Source organism: Aquarana catesbeiana, linkage group LG05 (genome assembly GCF_042186555.1).
Source record: "Aquarana catesbeiana isolate 2022-GZ linkage group LG05, ASM4218655v1, whole genome shotgun sequence".
NCBI lineage: Eukaryota > Metazoa > Chordata > Amphibia > Anura > Ranidae > Aquarana > Aquarana catesbeiana.
Window position 1 is genome coordinate 244744207 of NC_133328.1, and position 22217 is coordinate 244766423.

A 22217-nucleotide genomic window follows, 5' to 3' on the forward strand; every position below is an offset into this window, starting at 1 on the left:
CCACATGATCAGCTGCAACTAATCACAGCTGATTATCACGTGAACCAGGAACTGCCGGTAAACGGCATTCCTTGGTTCGCACTGACAGGGAGAGCCTATCGATGGCTCTCCCTGTCAGAGGGGGTCTATGCTGATAACCAGCACATTGATTATCAGCACAGCCCCCATCAGATGTGCCCATCAGCTGCCAGTAAGGGCCCAACAGCTGCCAGTCAGTGCCCCCTCAAAAAAATCTCAGTGCCCACCACAGTGCCGATCAGTGCCCAGCAGTAACACCTGTCAGTACCTCATCATCAGTGCTGCCCATCAGTGCTATCAGTGCCCATCAATTCTACATATCAGTGCCGCCTCATCAGCTCCCATCAGTGAAGGAGAATACAAAATTTTAAGTCAAACTAAAAAAAAAATGTATTTTTTTTTCAGAAATTTCGATCTTTTTTAGTTTGTTAGCAATAAATAAAAACCCCAGAGGTGATCAAATACCACCAAAAGAAAGCTCTATTTGTAGGAAGAAAATTATAAAAATTTAGTTTGAGTACAATGTTACATGACCGTGCAATTGTCATTCAAATTGCGACAGCGCTGAAAGCTGAAAATTGACATGAGCAGGAAGGGGCGAAAGTACCTGGTATTGAAGTGATTAAACATTTGATATTTTATATATTTTCTATTGTGAATAAAATGCAGAAAGGACAGAGCTGAGGGTGGAGACACTTTGGGGGGGGGGGGGGGGGGTTAATGGGGTGGTGTAAGCTCAAGTTTGACCACTGAAGTACACGCAGGTTGTGCTTCCAAGTGGAATGCTTACAATGCTGGGATAGATGTGCTTCCATATATAATCATGTATGTATAAAGGGATACACATATGTGCTGAAAATTATTTCCCTTTAGGTAATGAGGTTCTTCTTCTTTTCTTTTTTTTTTTTTTAGGACTCTTTCATTTGTGGGAATGAGTTTATGCCTGGCTTTAATGTTCATTTGCTCTTGGTATTATGCATTAGTTGCTATGCTGATTGCTGGATGCATTTATAAGTACATTGAATATAGAGGGTAAGTCAGATATTAGAAAAAGCTTGTTTTTATTTGTGTCATAATTTTTCTACTGTGTGTGTTAAATTTTATATAAAATATCTCAAAATATTATTCTTAAAAATATTTCTTTGTGATGTAGATACTAGCAAAGAATGTCTTTACTTGTATTAAATTTTACAAATTAGGGTTAAGCTTTGTTGAAAAATAAGAGGTCTGAGTAGTATTGTCTAATGCCTTTAAGTGATATTAAGGCTCGGTTCACACCAGTGCGTGGTGCAAGATCGCATGTGATTTGCACCGCACTGCAAATCACATGCAATGTCCGTGCAATGCGATTTCAGCCATACAGATAGTATGGCCGGATTTGCATCGCATTCGGCCCAAACTCACACAGGACCCTTTTTTTGGTCCACACCAGAATCAGATCACATAGGTGTTTACACATGCGATCCGATTCATGTCCAAACTGTCAGTTCGCAGCGATATATGTGAGCTGAAATGGCGGTGTCATTAACATTGTATTGACACTCCCAGCAGTTCGCATATGTCAGTGTGAAACTGCCTTGCGAGTCAGGTGAGATGCAGGAACCTGCAATGGATTTGCAGGGTTCCCGCATCGCACAAGCGTGAAGCAGGACTAAACCCTCCATTTTTTTTAAAGCGCTGTTAGCTGATTTAATCATTTACGAAGTATGCTGCTTCTGCATCATTTTTAAAGAGCAAGTTCACTTTTGTTGAGAAAAAAACATTCCCCTCTGTGGGGGAAATTATCAGCTGCTGCACTTACAATATTCTACTAAGGAATCATTGAGGAAAGTGGAAAGATAGCGCTGGACTCATAGGTTTATTTTACGGTTATTGTTCTTGTAAGGAGTTAAAGTGATTGTTTTTTCCTATAAAAATAATAAACATGTTATACTTACCTGCTCTGTTGTAGTGGAATTGCAGAGTGACCTGGATCCTCCTCTTCTCGGGTCTCTTCTCTGCTCTTGGCCCCTCACTCTTGCTAAGCACCCCCACAGCAAGTAGCTTGCTATGGGGGCACCCGAGCTGCGTCACAGCTCCATGTGTACATTCAGACACGGAGCCCTGACCCGGCCCCACTCCCTCTCCCCTGATTGGCTCCCGCTGCTGTCAACCAAAGTCAGCTAGCCAATTGCGCCTGCTGCAGTGTCTCAGCCAATCAGGAAGGAGGATCTCGGATGCCTGAAACACTCGTGGACATCGCTGGACAGAGCGGGACATCAGGTTAGGGGGGCTGCTGCACACAGAAGGCTTTTTATCTTAATGCATAGAATGTATTAAGATAATAAACCTTCTGCCTCTACAACCCCTTTTAATGTTGGTGTAAATTATCTGGTTCCTGGGCAGGCTTCTACACCCCCGATGATTTCCACAGTCTCCATGGTTTGTGGTGTAATGTAAGAAGGGTTGAAATTTAAGCACCGTGCCGCGCCACTCCTAAGAAGTCCAGATCCAACTTTATTAGATTAAAGGTCAGGAGTACAGATCAAGAAATATTCAATGTGTTTTGGGGGTCTACATGCCCCCTTCATCAGGGTTAGAAAGAACATAAGACAACTATCATGTCAATCTGACATCCATACAATGTCCCCTCCACTGGGTCATAATTAAAACCAAACAGTCAATAATGAGTGTCAAAATCATTACATAAAAAAAAAAAAAAGAACATGAGTGCTGAAAAAATAAAAATAAAAAATGACATGGGTGCTGAAAGATAAAAAAAAATTCTATTAATAATAACTTTAATGGTAATCATCACCAAAATGATACATTATGGACTAAATGATAACCTAATAAAAAGAGAGGGAGAAAAAAAAAAAAAACACCTCTCGAAACTGGTGTATAAATTGTACCAAACATTATACCATCCAATTGTACAATCGTAAATTGGTACAAAAGATCATGAAAATGTTAGTGATAATACTACTAAGAATAATATTCCTTAATTATAAAATACATACAGGTTAAAACCGCTTTTGGAGCTAGTAAGACTAGAATGTATAGAAATGACAAAATATATCCAAAGAGCTGACAGAAGCCACACACTGTACAATCTGGCTGCCCAATCGCTGAACAAGCCACCCAGCTTTAAAGATCTCATACATCATGAGGCAAAACTAAAATGCCTATTCCATTGGTGGTGGATCCAAGCACTACTTTGCAATCTGATTGTATTGTATGTGTGCAACCTAGAAGGTGATCAAAAAATTATATATCCGTAGGTTGAAAAGTAAATCTGGGGGAATATGTCATCTGTGGCAGATTATTTGTGTGTATACAGGCAATTGCTTTATGGGGTATGATCAGTAGAATAGTGTGTCTATGATCAAATACACTGACTCATGTTGATGGTATACATTAAAGAGACAGATCTGAGTGAAATAAAACTGAATTACCTTAACTGGCAACCAAGTTAACAAACCAGTAGTGAACTGGACCTACAATGGTATATGTAGGAAGGACAGAATGAAAGCAGGATGAGTGTTGGGTAAAGGTATTAGTGGTAAGAATTGGTGGGAAAATAAGAGAAATCCTTACTTACTAGGCACAGGCCTAATCAGCAGCTTGTTTAGCAGCAATCATGCTAGCCAAGTAGCCAGGTTTATAAGAAAAAATGGCTCCAAAAGGAACAGGGGGAGGATCGAAGGTGTCCAGACATTTCCTCCCCCTGTACAATCAGATTGTATAATGTATGGTTCAATTTATACACATACCAGTTTCAAGAGTTTTTTTTTTTTTTTTGTCTCTTTTTATTAGGTTAACATATCATCCATAATCCATAATGTATAATTTTAATAATAGTGATGATTGCTATTAGTTATCATTTTATTATTATTAATTTTATTTATTTATTTTTTTAATCTTTCAGCACCCATATCATTTTTTTTTTCAGCACTTATGTTCTCTTTTTTATGTAATTATTTTGACACTCTCATTACTATTGACTGTTTGGTTTTAATTATTACCCAGTGCAGGGGACATTGTATTGATGTCAGATTGACCTGATAATCTTATGTTCTTTCTAGCCCTGATGAAGGGGGCATGTAGACTCCTCGAATTTCACTGGCTATTTCTTGATCTGTACTCCTGACCTTTAATGGATCTGGACCTCCTTAGCAGTGGTGTGGTGCTTTAAATTTCAACCCTTCTTACATTACACTAATAATGAATTTGGCAGGGTCTGCATCCCTTTAGACATGATATTACTTTGGGCGTATCTCATCAAAAATTCAACTTTTGTTGCAGGGGATGCCCAAAATCCTTTCTCTTTTAGTGTCCTATGGAGCCCCCCTTGCATGCAGGCACTAGAGCTGTGTCTCCTTACACTGTTGGCAGGATTTACTAAAACTGGAATGTGCAAAACCCGGTGCAACTCTGTATGGAAACCATTCAGCTTCCAGGTTTTGTTTTATTGTAAAAGCTTAATTGAACAGTCTGAAGTTAGAAGCTGATTGGCTACCATGCACAGCTGTACCAGATTCTGAGTGCTCCAGTTTTAGTAAATCTCCCCCAGTGTGTATCAGAAAAACACACAGCCCCATAGCCTAGGGTGCCAAGGCACTCCCCTACTCCTCCCTTCTCCAAGCTTACAGACCAATTGGGAGCTGCACTGTCCACTGAAGACCAGAATCTCAGGGAAGCAGCAATAAGAGACCAGGAGCATCAGGAGCAGCATTGGAAGTTTGTAAACATCAGGGCTTGGGGTAAGAATTTTAACAGATGGTGTACTGGGGAATTTTTATATCATTGTGCTTAACGTGTTAGGCTAAAAACCACTGAGGATTTAATACTACTCTAATAATAACACAACTGTACAGTAATTATTATGGGTCTATTTAGAAATCTTTTCAAGCAATATTTGTGCAATTTCAACTTAAAGATCTGCTTGTTATCATCACTAAGAAACAGTAGTAACCACGTTTAAAATTCCCTACATTTAGAGCTGAAAAAGAATGGGGAGATGGAATACGAGGACTGTCCTTAAATGCAGCTCGCTATGCATTGCTTCGTGTTGAACATGGAACAATGCATACTAAAAATTGGAGGTAAGTTTCTGTATCATTTGTTTACAGTTGATATTTGTGCAATTGAAATGAATTTTATTACTCTTTTAAGAGACTGTGTCTCTGAAAAAAAGTCAAACAACAAGCAAGCAAATGGGTAATCAGGAACAATATTTGTGCCATATGATTAGTTATTTGTAATCAAATTAAACAAAATAAGCCTTTTTGGGAAGATGTTTTAGTTGTATCTCATATGTGCTTCCAGTCTACTCTCTCTTACAGTATTACAGGATTTGCTTGTAGGTGAAAAAAAATACTAATATAAGTATTTAGAAGAATTGATAAAATAACAAGATCAAGGGTTATGTGGGTTATTAAAGCATTTGTGTTCAATTAAGGTGAAAGATAGAGATAAAGGAGAGCACTGTATAATTGAGGAAAACATTTTAATGTGGTATTATCAAACATGCTGGCTATCAAGAAGACTAAATTCCTCTTTTAAGAGAATGAAAAGTGTATCTATACCCAATTTTGTTCTTAGTGTTGGATAGAATAGAAAAAGGATAGAACCCCTGTCAGATTTTTCTGCTATCCCGTGCTCCAGATATCCCAATCAGAGTTATGGGGATCTATGGGAGATATGTGAGGCAAAATCTGCCACAGAGAAATGGACAATAAAAAGATGGCAGAGGTTCCTGCATTCCTGGGTTTGGCTATCTCAAATGGAGCCCAGATTCTTCCCCACTCTATCGAATACTAAATCAAAAGTTTTGGCTATAGATGCACTTTAAGGGTGGCTTCACATCTGTGCATTGTAGTAATGCGAAATAAAAAATGTGCCTTACCACGTGTTTTTGCAGTGCACATTAACCACCAGCCCCGGATGGATTTGCCCCCTTCCTGACAGAGCACTTTTTACAGTTTGGCACTGCGCTGCTTTAACTGGTAATTACGCGGTCCCGCAATGCTGTACCAAAACAAAATTTGCGTCCTTTTTTTCCCACAAATAGCGCTTTCTTTTGGTGGTATTTGATCACCTCTGCAGTTTTTATTTTTTGCGCTATAAAGGAATAAAAACAATTTAGGGAAAAAAAATAATATTTTCTACTTTTTGTTATAAAAAAAACACAATAAACTAAATTTTAGTCATACATTTAGGCCAAAATGCATTCAGCCACATGTCTCGGGTAAAAAAATTCAATAAGCGTATATTTATTGGTTTGCGCAAAAGATATAGCGTCTAAAAACTAGGGTACATTTTCTGGAATGTATGCAACTTTTAGTTTGACTGCCTATCTCATTTCTTGAGGTGCTCAAATGGCAGGGCAGTACAACCCCCTCCCCCACAAATGACCCCATTTTGGAAAATAGTCACCCCAAGGAATTTGCTGAGAGGCATGTTGAGCACATTGAATATTTTATTTTTTGTCACAAGCGATTGAAAAATGACAAAAAAAAGTAAAATTTACACAAAGTTGTCACTGAAATGATATATTGCTCAAACATGCCATGGGCATATGTGAAATTATACCCCAAAATATATTCTGCTGCTTCTCCTGAGTATGGGCATACCACATGTGTGGGACTTTTTGGGAGCCTAGCCGCGTACAGGACCCTGAAACCAATCACCGCCTTCAGGCTTTCTAAGGACGTAAAATGGTGATTTCACTCCTCACTACCTATCACAGTTTCTGAGGCCAAGATAGCACAACCCCCCCCCCCCCCCAAATGACTCAATTTTGGAAAGTAGAAACCCTAATCTATTTGCTGAGAGGCATGTTAAGTCCATGGAATATTTTATATTTTGTCACAAAAATGTTTTATATATATATATAATTTTGTGTGTGTGTGTGTGTGTGTGTGTGTGTGTGTGTGTGTGTGTGTGTGTGTGTGTGTGTGTATATATATGTATATATATATACATAACACACACACACATACTGTATTTATCGGCATATAACACACACATTCATTTTAAGAGGGAAGTTTCAGGAAAAAAGCTTAAATTTTAAATAAGCAACTTCGAAGCAAAATAAGGGTCAGTGCCCATCTGCTCCTGATGACGTCTTGATGACGAAACGCGTAGGGTGGTACCGTACGTCTTTGCATCACTTTCGGTCTGAGTGGCGATTGTACACAACGCCAGCTCCATCTTTACTCTACTTTCTTGCAGCACATTGTATGTTGACTCAATGTGAGTATACACCTATATATTTTTACCCTAAATGAAAGTTTTTAAAAAACAATATCACGCTATGGGCATTCCTCTCTCCTACATGTGACAACCTGGGGGAAAGCCAGTACCTGAGGGTAATGCTATCTGGTGAGTGTAATATATCATCAGCACGGATAAAAGTCACCTGGCACCTTTGTCACCTGAGAGAAAAAAACAGAATTATTCACGAACAGTCACTGAACACTGGTTTAAAGCACAAAGTCACTTTTTATTGTATATCACCCACCGTTGGACTATTTATCCTATTTGTTTTTGTTTTGTTTATTCACTAAATCTTGGATTTATGTGTCTTATGAAGTATTTACCATTTAAATCCAGGTATATTTGCTTGAGGTTTGTGTTCTGACACAGAGAATCAAACACACATGTCATTTTTATTTTATTTTGATTGCACTAAGTTTTACATACTCAACATCCTCCATTTCAGAGGGTGTAATACACTAGTTTATTTTTCTCTATTTATATTTCAATCCAGATTTAACCGGTTTGGTTTTGACACATTAATCCCTTTAAACACCCACCAGAGGGTGTAACACACCATCTCTACCTTGCTGCTTTTCACATTAGGCACACAGTACAATTCGGCCCCACTGAGAATATTCATTTATTTACGATTTAATTGTATATCATTTTGAGGTTTGGGCTCTGATACAGAGGATCAAACACACATGTTCTTTCATTTTATTTCTGAATGCACTACGATTTATATATCTAATATTCTCTACCCTAGAGGTGGTAACACACTAGTTCACCTTGCTTTATTCCCATTTTTGCCATTTTTGCTATTTAAACTTTAGATTAAGGTTTTTCAGTTTTTGTTACACTAATCATCCTAAATACCCACCAGAGGGTGTAATGCACCTTTTTTACCTTGTTAGTTTTTTGTATTGAGGAATTGCTCAAATTCTATGCCACTGTGAATATTTATTATTTTCACTCTGTTTGGGATAGACAGGGGGTCTAACACATTTGCGGAATTTTTGATACCATAGGCCTTTTGGGATTTGGATCCCATAACACCTTCTAAGGAAGACCAAATCATCCCACATGTTTAATAATTTAATTCATTTTCTAATTTAATTTTTTTGCTCATCAGTCTGATTTATAAAGGCAGAGGGTATAACGCCGTTCTTTCACAGTTTTTCATTCTTTTTTTCTCCGTTTTTACTTTGTTTGGTTTGGGATAGACCAAAGGTTTTACAAACTGCAAGGCAATTCTTTTCCACTATACTGAAACAAGAGAGGAATAGCGCCATTTCTACACTTTTCAATTCAATTTCCTGCTCCACTTAGGTGGCAGCAATATGTAGAGGCAGCAATTCCTTATTTTCTTTTTTATATAATTTTTTTTTTGCTAGAAAAATACTCTGAACCCCCAAACATTATATATTTTTTTTAAAGCAAAGGCCCTACAGACTAAAATGGTGGGTGTTGCAATTTTTTTTTTTTCACACAGTATTTGCGCTGTAATTTTTTTCGAAAAAAACACTTCTGAATTTTTATGCACTAAAACACACTATATTGCCCAAATGTTTGGTAAAATACAAAAAGTGATCTTATGCCGAGTACATAGATACCAAACACGACATGCTTTAAAATTGCACACAGCTGCGCAGCAACGACAAACTACATACATTTTTAAAATCCTTTAAAAGCCTATACAGGTTACCACTTTAGATTTACAGAGGCGGTCTACTGCTAAAATTACTGTCCTCGATCTGACATTCGCGGTGATACCTCACATGTATGGTGCAATTGCTGTTTACATATGACAGGAGACCGACGCTTGCGCTTGCCTTTGCGCACAAGCACGGGGGGACAGGGGTGCTTTTTATTTTATTTTTTATTATTATTATTCTGCCTTTTTATTTTATTTTTACACTGTTCCTTTTTCTTTTTTTTTAATCATTTTTATTATCACAGGGAATGTAAATATCCCCTATGATAGCAATAGGTAGTGACAGGTACTCTTGTTTATAAAAAAAAAAAAAAAAAAAATTTGTTTCTATTAGACTCTAGATCTCTCCTCTGCCCTCAAAGCATCTGACCACACCAAGATCGGTGCGATAAGATGCTTTCCCAATGGCGCTTTTTATGTCCATCGAAACTGCAGTCATAAAATACTTGTAGCTTCCGGTTACTTAGGCCATAGAGATCATTGGAGCCGTTCTGGTCTTCGATCAGCTCCATGGTCAGCTGGCGGAACTCGCCAGGTGATCAGGGTGTTAAACCTTTATTAGGTAATATATGGCGGGTGCCCTGATGCTATAAAACAATACATAACTAACCAGCGTCACTCGTAAGACCAATACGGTGATCACTGGTGACGGGGGGGTGAAAGGGTTAACTGGGGGTGATCAAGGGGTTAAAACCTTTATTCGGTAATATATGGGGGTACCCTGACTCTATAAAAGACTGACAGTGAAACTAACCAACTACCTGGCTAACCCGTGACACTAATATGGCGATCAGAATGACACTGGTGACGGGTGAAAGGGTTAATTGGGGGGGACGATCAAGGGGTTAAACCTTTATTAGGGGCATTTTGGGGGGTTACCCTAGACCTAACGGGGCCTACTACTAACTGCCCTAACACTGCAATCAGGTGGTGACAAGTGTACCTACATGTACTGGTGTTAGTGTAGTGCTGGTGCAACCTACTGTGAGATGTCCTCCTCTCTCTGGAACGGAAAAGAGTTCCACGAGAGGAGATGACATAATTTCCTCTGCCTGTGTTTACACTTACAGGCAGAGGACAGTCTCTCATTCGCCAGAACTAATTACCAGGTGCAGGCCAGAAATCATTGGTCTGGCCTGGCCCGGGCCTGGAGACTGAAGCGAATCCGATCGCCGCAGGTGCGCCCGACGTATACCTACAGCGATTTGCCCAGGAGAGCCGACCTGCTGCAGTAAAATGACGGTGGCTGGTCTGCTACTGGTTAACACATGATTTGTGGTGCCGTTCATTTAAAATGACACCCCATCTCACCCTGCCGACACAAGAGCATTGCAGTGTACCACAGTTCAAACATTGGAAACATTTTCACTTTTTTGTGTTGTAGTGCTTTGTGTTAGAAAAAAAAAGACTTGTCTAGTTTGTGTGCATTGGAAGCCCAATAAAATGAATCCTCTTCCTTTGTTTTTTAATAACTTTTTTAAGATAGATAATGGGCCTCCAGAATATTTTATTATTATATATATTCCCAGACCCAGAGCTAATGAGTAGCTTCTCTTTTAATGCCTCTTTGCACTTACAGGCCCTTCCCCACCATCTGCTGTTGTGGCCATGTCTCTCTGTCAGACCTTAAGTGTTTGGGCAAAAGGACGTGGCCAGAGATCCTGGTTCTATTCTTTTGGATCCTCTTGTTCTCCAAAATTGGAGCTTTTGCTGTTATGCAATCTAGTTTTCTACATAGGACTCTTCACTTCACAGGACCCTTTGGCTCAGGTGTGGCTGCCAAATAGCTTTGCAAGAAACGCTTACGGTACATGCCCTTTAAAGGGCAATGCCTCTTTGGTGCATCCCTTGACTTCTTTATTAAGGAAATCAGTGTGGGAATGAGCATTCTTTTTTTGCCCAAGGACAATCAAGGACAGTGACTCTCGTAAACTCACATAGGAAGCCGCTGATGACCCGGGATCCCCCAGCTACAGTGGGGCAAAAAAGTATTTAGTCAGCCACCAATTGTGCAAGTTCTCCCACTTAAAAAGATGAGAGAGGCCTGTAATTGCCATCATAGGTATACCTCAACTATGAGAGACAAAATGTGGAAACAAATCCAGACAATCACATTGTCTGATTTGGAAAGAATTTAAATAAGTATTTGGTCAATATCAAAAGTTCATCTCAACACTTTGTTATATATCCTTTGTTGGCAATGACAGAGGTCAAACGTTTTCTGTAAGTCTTCACAAGGTTATCACACACTGTTGCTGGTATGTTGGCCCATTCCTCCATGCAGATCTCCTCTAGAGCAGTGATGTTTTGGGGCTGTCGCTGGGCAACACGGACTTTCAACTCCCTCCAAAGGTTTTCTATGGGGTTGAGATCTGGAGACTGGCTAGGCCACTCCAGGACCTTGAAATGCTTCTTACAAAGCCACTCCTTCGTTGCCCAGGCAGTGTGTTTGGGATCTTTGCCATGCTGAAAGACCCAGCCACGTTTCATCTTCAATGCCCTTGCTGATGGGAGGAGGTTTGCACTCAAAATCTCACGATACATGGCCCCATTTATTCTTTCATGTACACGGATCAGTCGTCCTGTTCCCTTTGCAGAAAAACAGCCCCAAATGATGTTGCCGCCCCCATGCTTCACAGTAGGTATGGTGTTCTTTGGTTGCAACTCAGCATTCTCTCTCCTCCAAACATGACGAGTTGTGTTTCTACCAAACAGTTCTACTTTGGTTTCATCTGACCATATGACATTCTCCCAGTCCTCTTCTGGATCATCCAAATGCTCTCTAGCAAACCTCAGACGGGCCCGGACATGTACTGGCTTAAGCAGGGGGACACGTCTGGCACTGCAGGATCTGAGTCCCTGGCGGCGTAGTGTGTTACTGATGGTAGCCTTTGTTATGTTGGTCCCAGCTCTCTGCAGGTTATTCACTAGGTCCCCCCCGTGTGGCTCTGGGATTTTTGCTTACCGTTCTTGTGATCATTTTGACCCCACGGGGTGAGATCTTGCGTGGAACCCCAGATCGAAGGAGATTATCAGTGGTCTTGTATGTCTTCCATTTTCGAATCATTGCTCCCACAGTTGATTCCTTCACACCAAGCTGCTTGCCTATTGCAGATTCAGTTTTCCCAGCTTGGTGCAGGTCTACAATTTTGTTTCTGGTGTCCTTCGACAGCTCTTTGGTCTTCACCATAGTGGAGTTTGGAGTGTGACTGTTTGAGGTCGTGGACAGGTGTCTTTTATACTGATAACAAGTTCAAACAGGTGCCATTTAATACAGGTAATGAGTGGAGGGCAGAGGAGCCTCTTAAAGTAGATACAGGTCTGTGAGAGCCAGAAATCTTGCTTGTTTGTAGGTGACTAAATACTTATTTTCCACCATAATTTGCAAATAAATTCTTTCAAAAATCAGACAATGTGATTGTCTGGATTTGTTTCCACATTTTGTCTCTCATAGTTGAGGTATACCTATGATGACAATTACAGGCCTCTCTCATCTTTTTAAGTGGGAGAACTTGCACAATTGGTGGCTGACTAAATGCTTTTTTCCCCACTGTATTTTCGTATTACTGTTACGTCTACCTTTCCTTGGAGTTCATTAGGGAAACACAGGTCCCACTCCTTTGTCTTGTGATTCACTCTTACGGTTGCTTACTAGAAAACCAAAGCATGTTGAGAGTAGAAGGGGTTATACTGCTTAAGGACTGTCCCATGCTTATACACTGTGCCAGGACGGCCCACAAGCGCAAAATCATGTACGTGATCCCTCTCTTCGGCCCTGGGGCGCAGGCGCGTGCCGATGGAGCCCCGCTTCCGATGTGATTGGACACAGCAGGAGCCAATTAGCAGCGATCATTCGGAGAGAGGCAGAATGGTGGTCTATCACATAGTTTGTAGACCAGGGGTAGGCAACCTGGGGCCCTCTAGCTGTTGCAGAACTACAAGTCCCATCATGCCTCTGGAAGTAATTGTAACTGCCAGCCTTGCAATGCCTCATGGGAAATGTAGTTCCACAACAGCTGGAGGGCCCCAGGTTGCCTACCACTGTCGTAGACACTATATGTTTTGCGCAAACCAATGAATAAACACTTTTTGGGATTTTTTTGCACCAAAAATATGTAGCAGAATGCGTAATGGTCTAAATTGATGAAGAAATTTGGATTTTTTTTTTTTTTACATCTTTTTAAGTGAATTAGTTTTATAGTAGAAAGTAAAGTTTGTTTTTTTTCAAAATTATTAGTCTTTTTTGTTTATAGTGAAAAAAATAAAAACCGCAGAGGTGATCAAAAACCATCAAAAGAAAGTTTTGTGGGGGGAAAAAAAAGACATCAATTTTATTTGGGTACAGTGTCGCACAACCACGAAATTGTCAGTTAAAGCAACGTAGTGCAGTATCGCAAAAAAATGGCCTGGTCAGGAAGGGGATGAAACCTTCTGTAGCTGAAGTGGTTAAATTAAGATGCTGGAGTTCAGCTTTAAGCATATACAGTAATTATCTGTGTTGTTGGGTAGAAATAATTACTATTGCTGCTGCGAGCTTGTTGGTTTGAGATTACTAGATTGTAAGCTCTAACGAGCATGGCCCTCTGATTTCTCCTGTATTTAATTGTATTGTAACTGTACTGTCTGCCCTCATGTTGTAAAGCGCTATGCAGACTGTTGGCGGTATATAAATCCTTTATAATAATATAATAATAATATTGTTGAGCTCTTTTACTAAGAACCTTATACCAGTGGTAAACCATGTAGCTAACATTTCATAGTTGCATAGTCAGGTTGAAAAAAAAGACACAAGTTGATCTAGTTCAACCTCAAAAAAATATAAAAAATCATACTCCCATATACACAATCCTTCACCCACAGTTGATCCAGAGGAAGTCGAAAAACCCCAGTAAAGCATGAACCAATTTGCTACAGCAGGGGAACTTTACCTATAAATGTTAGTACCCAGTTATATTATGTACATTTAGGAAAGAATCCAGGCCTTTTTTAAAGCAATCTACTGAGCTTTCCAGAACCAACTCGGGAGGGAGCCTATTCCACATTTTCACAGCTCTTACTGTGAAGAAACCTTTTCATATTAGGAGACGAAATCTCGTTTCCTCTAGATGTAAGGAGTGCCCCCTTGTCCTCTGTGATGACCTTAACCACTTCCATACCGGGCCTTTTCTGGAACTTTTTGTTTACTTTATTTGTTTATAAGTTTAAATTTAGTATTTTTTGCTTGAAAATTACTTAGAACCCCCAAACATTTTATATGTTTTTTAGCAGAGACCCTAGGGAATAAAATGGCGGTTGTTGCAACTTTTTGTCACACAGTATTTGCGCAACAATTTTTCAAACTTTTCATGAATTAAAAAATAACAAAACCGTTAGCCCAACCGTTAGCCCAATTTTTTGGTATAATGTAAAAGATGTTACGCCGAGTAAATAGATACCTAATATGCCACGCTTTCAAATTGCGCACACTTAAAATCTCCATAGTTGACGCTTTAATTTTTTTTTTTTTTTACAGGTTACCAGTTTAGAGTTACAGAGGAGGTCTTGGGCTAGAATTTTTGCTCTCGCTCGAATGCACGCGGTGATATCTGACATGTGTCAGATTTACATAAGCAGGTGCGACTTGCGTATACGCTCGCTTCTGTACGCGGGGACAGGGGCGCTTTAAATTTATTTTTTTTGTTTATTTTACTTTCTTTTATTTTTACACTTTCTCTTTAATTTTTTTTTATCCCTTTTTTTTTATCCCTTCTTTTTTTTTCTATTACATAAACATCCCTTGTTATAGGAATGATGCATGACATGTACTCTCTATGGAGAGATCTGGAGTCTTTAAGACCCCAATGATGTCTCTCCTCCAGGCTGGAAAGACCGAGCTAAAAAAAAAAAAAAGAAAAAAGCGTTCTCTTTCTTTCCAGCCGAGTCCTCAGCATGGTTTACTTCCACCAGCTGGACGTGACGTCATAACGTCGCGCATGGTCCTCCGAAGGTCCTAGAGATAACTAGGGACCATCTGGTCACTGGAAATCTCTATGATCAACATCCAGTGGCAGCGGATTCTTTCTCTGGCTCGCCGATCGCATGGGCAAGCCGGTGGAAGCACCAGAGGGCAGCGGGAGGGGGGCTGTCCACTCCCGCCGCCTGTAAGAACAATCAAGTGGCTGAACTGCCATTATGATTGTTCTTAAGGTGCACAGAATCACCGTCTGTAAAATATGATATCTGAATGATGCCTGTATCCGTAGGCATCATTCAGGTATCCCCACTCAGTCAAAGACGTCATATGACGTCCTTGGGCTGAAATGGTTAAAGTGGATAACTCAACACCAAGTTCAATATATGGACCACTTATGTATTTGTACATGTTGATTATATCCCTCCTTAACCACTTCAATACCAGGCACTTAGACACCTTCCCGCCCAGGCCAATTTTTAGCTTTCAGCGCTGTCACGGTCCTGCATCACTGTACCCAAACAAATTTTTTATCATTTTGTTCCCACAAATAGAGCTTTCTTTTGGTGGTATTTGATCACCTCCTGTGGTTTTTATTTTTTGCATAACAAATTAAAAAAGACCGAAAATTAAAAAAAAAAACAATTTTTTCTTTGTTTCTGTTAAAAATTTTTGTAAATAAGTACGTTTTCTTCTTCAATGACGGGCACTGATATGGCTGCACTGACGGGCACTGATATGGCTGCACTGACGGGCACTGATACAGCGGCACTGATGGGCACCAGTGAGGTGGCACCAATGAGTTGGCACTGATGAGGTGGCACTGACGGGCACTGATGATGGGCACTGATAGGCGGCACTCATGGGCACTGATAGGTGGCACTGGTATGCGGCACTGATGGGCACTCATAGGTGGCACTGATGGGCACTCATAGGCAGCACTGATGGGCACTCATAGGTGGCATTGATGGGTATGTATGGGTGGCACTGATAGGTGGCAGGGATGGGCACTGATAGGTGGGCACGGATGGGCACTGACAGGTGACACCGATGGACACTGATGGGTGCCACCGATGGACACTGATGGGTGGCACTGATGACACTGATTGGTGGCACTAATGACACTAATGGGTGGCATTGCTGGGCATCACTTAAATATAATAGTGCCAATCAGTGCCCATTTGTGGGCACTGATTGGCACAGATTGGGCACATGTGGCTGGCCATGGGGTACATACCTGGCCATCCACATGTTGTCCGCTTCCCTGGTGGTCCAGTGTGGTCATCTGAGGGGGGGCTGCGCTGATGAACAATCAGCGCAGACCCCCCTGTCAGGATGTGAGTGAGGAAAAGCCGATCAATGGTTCTTCCTATTGACATCGTGATCAGCCGTGATTGGACACGGCTGATCACGTGGTAAAGAGCCTCCGCTGGAGGCTCTTTACCAAGATTGGTGTAGTGGTGTGTCAGGCTACCACACCACTCCACCGATCGCCGCAATGCGTGGCCCCATGGGCGGGTGGCGGTATGTTACCCTGCTGGACGTCATATGACGCCCAGTCAGGATAACTGAACCAGGAGGAGCTTAGCTATGAGGAAAGATTAGAGGAACGGAATATATTCTCTCTTGAGAAGAGGAGATTAACCACTTCCCGCCCGGTCTATAGCAGATTGACGGCCGGGCGGGAAGTGGTTAATCTCCTCTTCTCAAGAGAGAATATATTCCATTCCTCTAATCTTTCCTCATAGCTAAGCTCCTCCATGCCTCCAGTTTGGTTGCCCTTCTCTGCACTTTCTCCAGTTTACCGATATCCTTTTTGAGAGCTGGTGCCCATAACTGAACTGCATATTCCAGGTCCAGGGGCATAATTCTGTCTTTCTCTGGAGTCTATAACTCTATATTAAGAAAGGACTTTGCTCGCTTTGGAAACCGTAGCTTGGCATTGCATGCCATTATTGAGCTTATGATCTACCAAAACCCCCAGATCCTTCTCCACTATGGATTCCCCCAGTTGTACTCACCCTAGTATGTATGATGCATTCATATTCTTAGCCCCCAAGTGCATAACTTTACATTTATCAACATTAACCACTTGCCGACCGCCCGCCGTCATTATACGGCAGCTGTTTGAAAAGCAATACCGCTGTTATAGAAACAGCTAGCTGCCATAACCCCTGTATCCTCTTCTTCAGCGGACAGTTGGCTTTCAGATAAAAGTGGTCTCAGCGGTGAGGGCCTCCTCCCGCCGCGCTCTGGTCATCTCCATCTTTTACCCGAGCCATCGGTAGTGGTGGAGACTATCGGGTCCTCTTCCCTCACAGGCTGGATGTCGAGTGAGGGAAAGATGGCCCCCGCTCGGCTACATACCATTGAATGGCGGAAGCGACGTCAAACGTCACTTCCGCCCAATGCTCTTAAAGGGGAAAAAAATGCCATTTCACTTTTTTATTTTTTTATTGCATTTTAGTTTAAATGTGAGATCTGAGGTGTTTTTGACCCCAAATCTCACATTAAAGCGGTCCTGTCATGCTTTTTTCTATTACAAGGGATGTTTACATTCCTTGTAATAGGAATAAAAGTGACCCAACATTTTTTTTTTCTTAAAAAGACAGTGTAAAAGTAAAAAGTAGAATAAATAAGAAAAAAGAGTTAGTGCCCCGTTCCGTCGAGCTTGTGCGCAAAAGTGAACACATACGTAAGTCGTTCCCGCATATGAAACCTGTTTTCAAACCGAACATGTGGGGTATCGCCACGATCATTAGAGCAAGAGCAATAATTTTAGCACTAGATGGCAGATCCCAAAAGAATTGAGCTCTGTAATTTCAAAGCCATTGTATCTAATTTTTTATCTAATTTTTAGGCACTCATTAATGACGGGAATAGTACCACTGGATTGGCGCAGGGCGAACGTGGTGCCTATATTTAAAAAGGGATAAAAGTCTTTACCAAGTAACTATAGACCTGTTAGTTTAACTTCTATAGTCGAGAAGATACTGGAGCGTTTAATAAAAGACCACATAGGCGAGTTCTTGCTGGAAAAAAAGCAAAAAATTGTATATGAGAAGTGGGATTTTAAAGGTACACCTAGTATAAGAAAGAGCACTATCAATTAAAAGTTATACCAAATATTTATTAATACAATTTTACAAGAAAGAACAGTAAAATGTGAGAACAGTTTTACATTCATAGTCAAAGGTAAACATCCTCAACCTAATATTGACAAATGAAGGGAAAGAGCTGTAGTCACAAAGAATTCTGATCATAACCACGTCCACTAATTTCAACATGTTTCGCCAGGAAGGCTTCATCAGGAAAATGGACGAGGCTTTTCAATTATTTGACAACAATATTCATGATAAAAGCAACCTTGGATGTTTAAAGAAGAAAACAAAAAATAAAAGTGAATACAGTACATGGAAATGATACATGAAACATTCGTATTTATACAACTTGAAAGCTCCTTAGCTTGTGCAACCATGACTCCACCAAAACCCCCTCCCAAAACAAAAATTACAAAAAGTACACCAACCCCCCCCGACACACACATACACCCAACCCCAAACCAGGCTTTCACCCTCCCCCCTTCAAGTGCTCTCAACCAACACCACCCCCTACGTCAACTCCATACCTCTGTAGAGAGTTCCGGGGAAGTCGCAGGACCCGAAGTGTCAAGTGAGGGGAGGAGGGGTACCCCCAGAGTTGACTCCCCCCTGTAGTCCAGAAAAATGCCTGATCCCCCGTAGGGAGGGATGTGTATTCTTGTAGATGAAGAACGTCACAGGCAGAGAAAATAATTACAGTATCTGTAACATATATTGTAGATAGTAAAAATACACGCATATTATGGGTGAGGGGAGAAAAAGTCCACAGCAGTAACTAATCAGTGGACCATACTCACCAACACCCCGTGGTATAGGAAAATATATGTGTTTTGGGAGCTCATGAGAACTGATGGCACAATATCAATTGTAAAAAGGTAGCTATGCGAGAGGAGACAGGACTACTCCATAGTTTCTGAAAAAATATATAAAGATGCATGTACCTATATTAAAGTTTCGTGTAACAAAAAGCATATATATATATATATATATATATATATATATATGTAAACTGCGTCTTTAAATCTTCAAGAGCACCTGCTCACCTTAAAAGGGTTCACACCGTTGTATAGAAAACTGCGTCACGTTTCTATTGGTCCTACTGAAGAGACACCTAAAGATGATGGACCACAAAGGGTAGTCACTTCCTATATTACAAATGAAAAAAAAAAAAAAAAAAGAAAAGTGATAAGAAGGAGATAAGGCACCCAAAATAGTGCTTAGTTTTCAGTTGAATATATCGCAAAGTGCTGGACCTACTAACGGTCATTGTTGCTTTTACCTGGTGCCCGAGTCCATGTTTAGCATGAGCTCCCAGACTGCTGACACAAGCATCTAGATGTGTGGGGTTTAAATATCCCTCCCCATGGCGCCAAATTGCTGCATATGTCATCACGCTGCACCGGCGCAAGGGGGAAGTTCCAAGTCCCTGGACTGAATACACGGAACCGGAAACTACAAGCCGGAAGTAGAAACTACTTCCGGTTGCCAAAAGCAGCACTGTGACTCCCATTGGAGACAGTGCAGAGCCAAGAGAGTGGAAACACTTGGACAGATGGTGTAGAGTGGCTATAGAATGCGGTTAAGCCGGGATGCCGTGGGCCATAAGGAGACCTCAAGGCGGGCGTGTGCCGGGTTGGCACCCCCCCCAGGAAAGAGAAGCTTGAGGGGGATGTGTGCCCAACCTAGTCCACACCCTTGGGCGTCCATACGGGGATCAAATGGCACTGGGCTGGGGAGGTAAAAACGAGGGAAAAACGAAGCCCGGGGAGGGGTAAAAAAAAAAAAAAAAAAAGGAACCACAAAGTTTGGGTGTGGTCATGATTGCACATCACAATAAATCATTTACAATAGTGCACCCCTAATCTGCATCCACATATAGAAGATTACATCGATAAACACATCATTATAATCAATTCCGTGTGTGTTATTATCCCTTTTCCCAAAGATGTATTATTTTGAATAAAGGCAACCCTGGCCTAGACAGTTAGCCCGGAATTGGTCGCGATAAAAGTACTAAGCATCTAACAATCCCATAATGTTCGAACGCAGTGAATGTTACCAAAACGGGGGAATGAAGAGAGAACGGGGGAGGGGGAAGAAATGGAGGGGGGGAAGGAAAGAAAAGGCCACAGCTAGGAATTAATATCTTGATCTATATAGCCAGATGGATCATTCAAAAGCGGGACATGAGTGGCAAATCTCAGTAAAGGGTGATGTTTATAAAAAAGGCTTATAGCTAATCCCCTCATTGAGGCCAGGGGACCGAGTAGCCTGTAAACAGTAAATCCATCTCGTCTCCAATTGGAGAAGTTTATTGTCTATATCACCTCCTCGTTCATGTTCTGGAATATGTTCGAGACTGAAAAAGCAGATGGCTTTTAAATCAAAATTGTGGTGTAGCCCCACATGCTGGCTAATGGGTGTTTCCATCCTATGTTTGGAGATAAGGGACACATGGTCCCTGATTCTACAGAAAAGTGGGAGCTTTGTTTTTCCCACGTAAAATGCCCCACAACGACACTTCATTAAGTATACAGAACCAACCGATTGGCAGTTGGTTCTATGTTTGGGGGTCCAGATGTTATTGTTGGGAAGAGTGACATTATTCCCTTCTAAAATGAAGGGGCAATAGTTGCACCTGCCACATGGGTAGGTGCCTGGTGATTTGGATTTTAGCGTGGTCTGATTACGATGGTGGCTACTTACTAGAGTATCTCTCAAAGAGCGAGAGCGTTTGAAGGTGATCTCTGGATAGGGTTTGACGAACTTATAGATTTTTTGATCAGCTGCCAATAGGTACCAGAACTTTTTATAGATGTGTCGCACCTTTGCATGTTGTCTATTATACTTAGTGATCACTCTTGTTGATGTTAATACTTTGTCACGTCTGGGCTTGTACAATAAAAGTTGTCTGTTCTGATTTTTTACCCTATTGTAGGCTTTTTTCAAGCATGTTCTACTGTACCCCCTGGCTAGGAGGCGATCGCGTAGCAAATTTGCCTCCTTTTGAAAGTCTGTATCCAGTGTTTCAGTCGCAAACATTGACTAAAAGGGATACTTTTGATTAATTTTTCGGGGTGCGAACTACTGGCATGCAGTAAGCTGTTTCCTGCTGAAGGTTTTCTATATAATGTGGAACAGAGCGTCCCTGTTTCATTGATAAAGATCTCTATGTCTAGAAAGGTAATTCTTGACTGGTCGAATATATATGTAAACTTCAGATTGTATGTGTTTGCCTGTAGACCAACCAGGAATTCTAATAGTTGTTCTTTTGATCCTGCCCACACCATAAAAACATAATCTATGTATCAATGCCATGATACAATCTTGCCAATAAGCTCTGATTTGGATTCCGCAAAGAAAAGATCTCATTCCCACCCCCCCAGGTACAGGTTTGCGTAGGAGGGAGCACATTTCGCCCCCATTGCCACGCCCTGTACCTGGAGGTAGTGGGAACCCTTAAACACAAAGATGTTGTGTGTAAGTATAAAATTAAGAATTTCAATCACGAATTTGTTGTACTTCCATGAGTCAAGATCTCGTTCATTCTAAAATTCTAGCACAACCTCCACACCTCTGGTATGAGGTATGGAGTTGTACAAGGCCTCTATATCGATCGCAACTAGCCAACATCCTTGGGGTAGCTGTAATCCATCCAATATTTTCAATAGCTCAATAGTATCCTTAACAAAGGAAAAAAGTCCCTTTACATGGGGGTATAGATACTCGTCCACTAATTGGCTGGCCTTTTCTGTCAAAGATCCGCACCCCGAAATGATTGGTCGACCTGGAGGATTCTGTAAATTTTTATGCACTTTGGGTAGTGCGTAGAATGTTGGAGTCACCGGATTGGTAGAATCCAAGAATTTTAGTGTATTGGAGTCAATGACTCCCCTATAGTGTGCCTTGGCCAGAATATCCTTATAAAGCTTCATATAGTAATTAACGTGAGATTTCGGTACTGGTCTGTACCAATCAGTATTGCGTATAATATCAAAACTAATGCTCATATTGTTTTGTGTCCATTAGAACAAGGTTGCCACCTTTGTCAGATGGTTTTATTACGATGTTCTTATTGGAACTCAAGTCATGTAGTGCCTTTTTTAGATGTTTAGAAAAATTGCCAGAAGGACCAGTTAGCCAATTAGTAGATTCAATCTCATTAGTGACCTGGATCACAAAGGCCCACAGG

General features: G+C 41.0%; 1 protein-coding gene across 3 annotated transcripts in view; it reads left to right on the plus strand.

Annotated features, from left to right (window-relative positions):
• SLC12A7 (solute carrier family 12 member 7) overlaps window positions 1–22217 on the plus strand; it is a 919795-nt gene that overhangs the window by 582743 nt on the left and 314835 nt on the right. For all 3 annotated transcript variants that reach the window (XM_073630658.1, XM_073630657.1, XM_073630659.1), the window contains exons 15-16: window positions 931–1050; window positions 4998–5102. In XM_073630658.1, the coding sequence (XP_073486759.1) occupies window positions 931–1050; window positions 4998–5102 (225 nt within the window). The remainder of the gene's footprint in view (window positions 1–930; window positions 1051–4997; window positions 5103–22217) is intronic.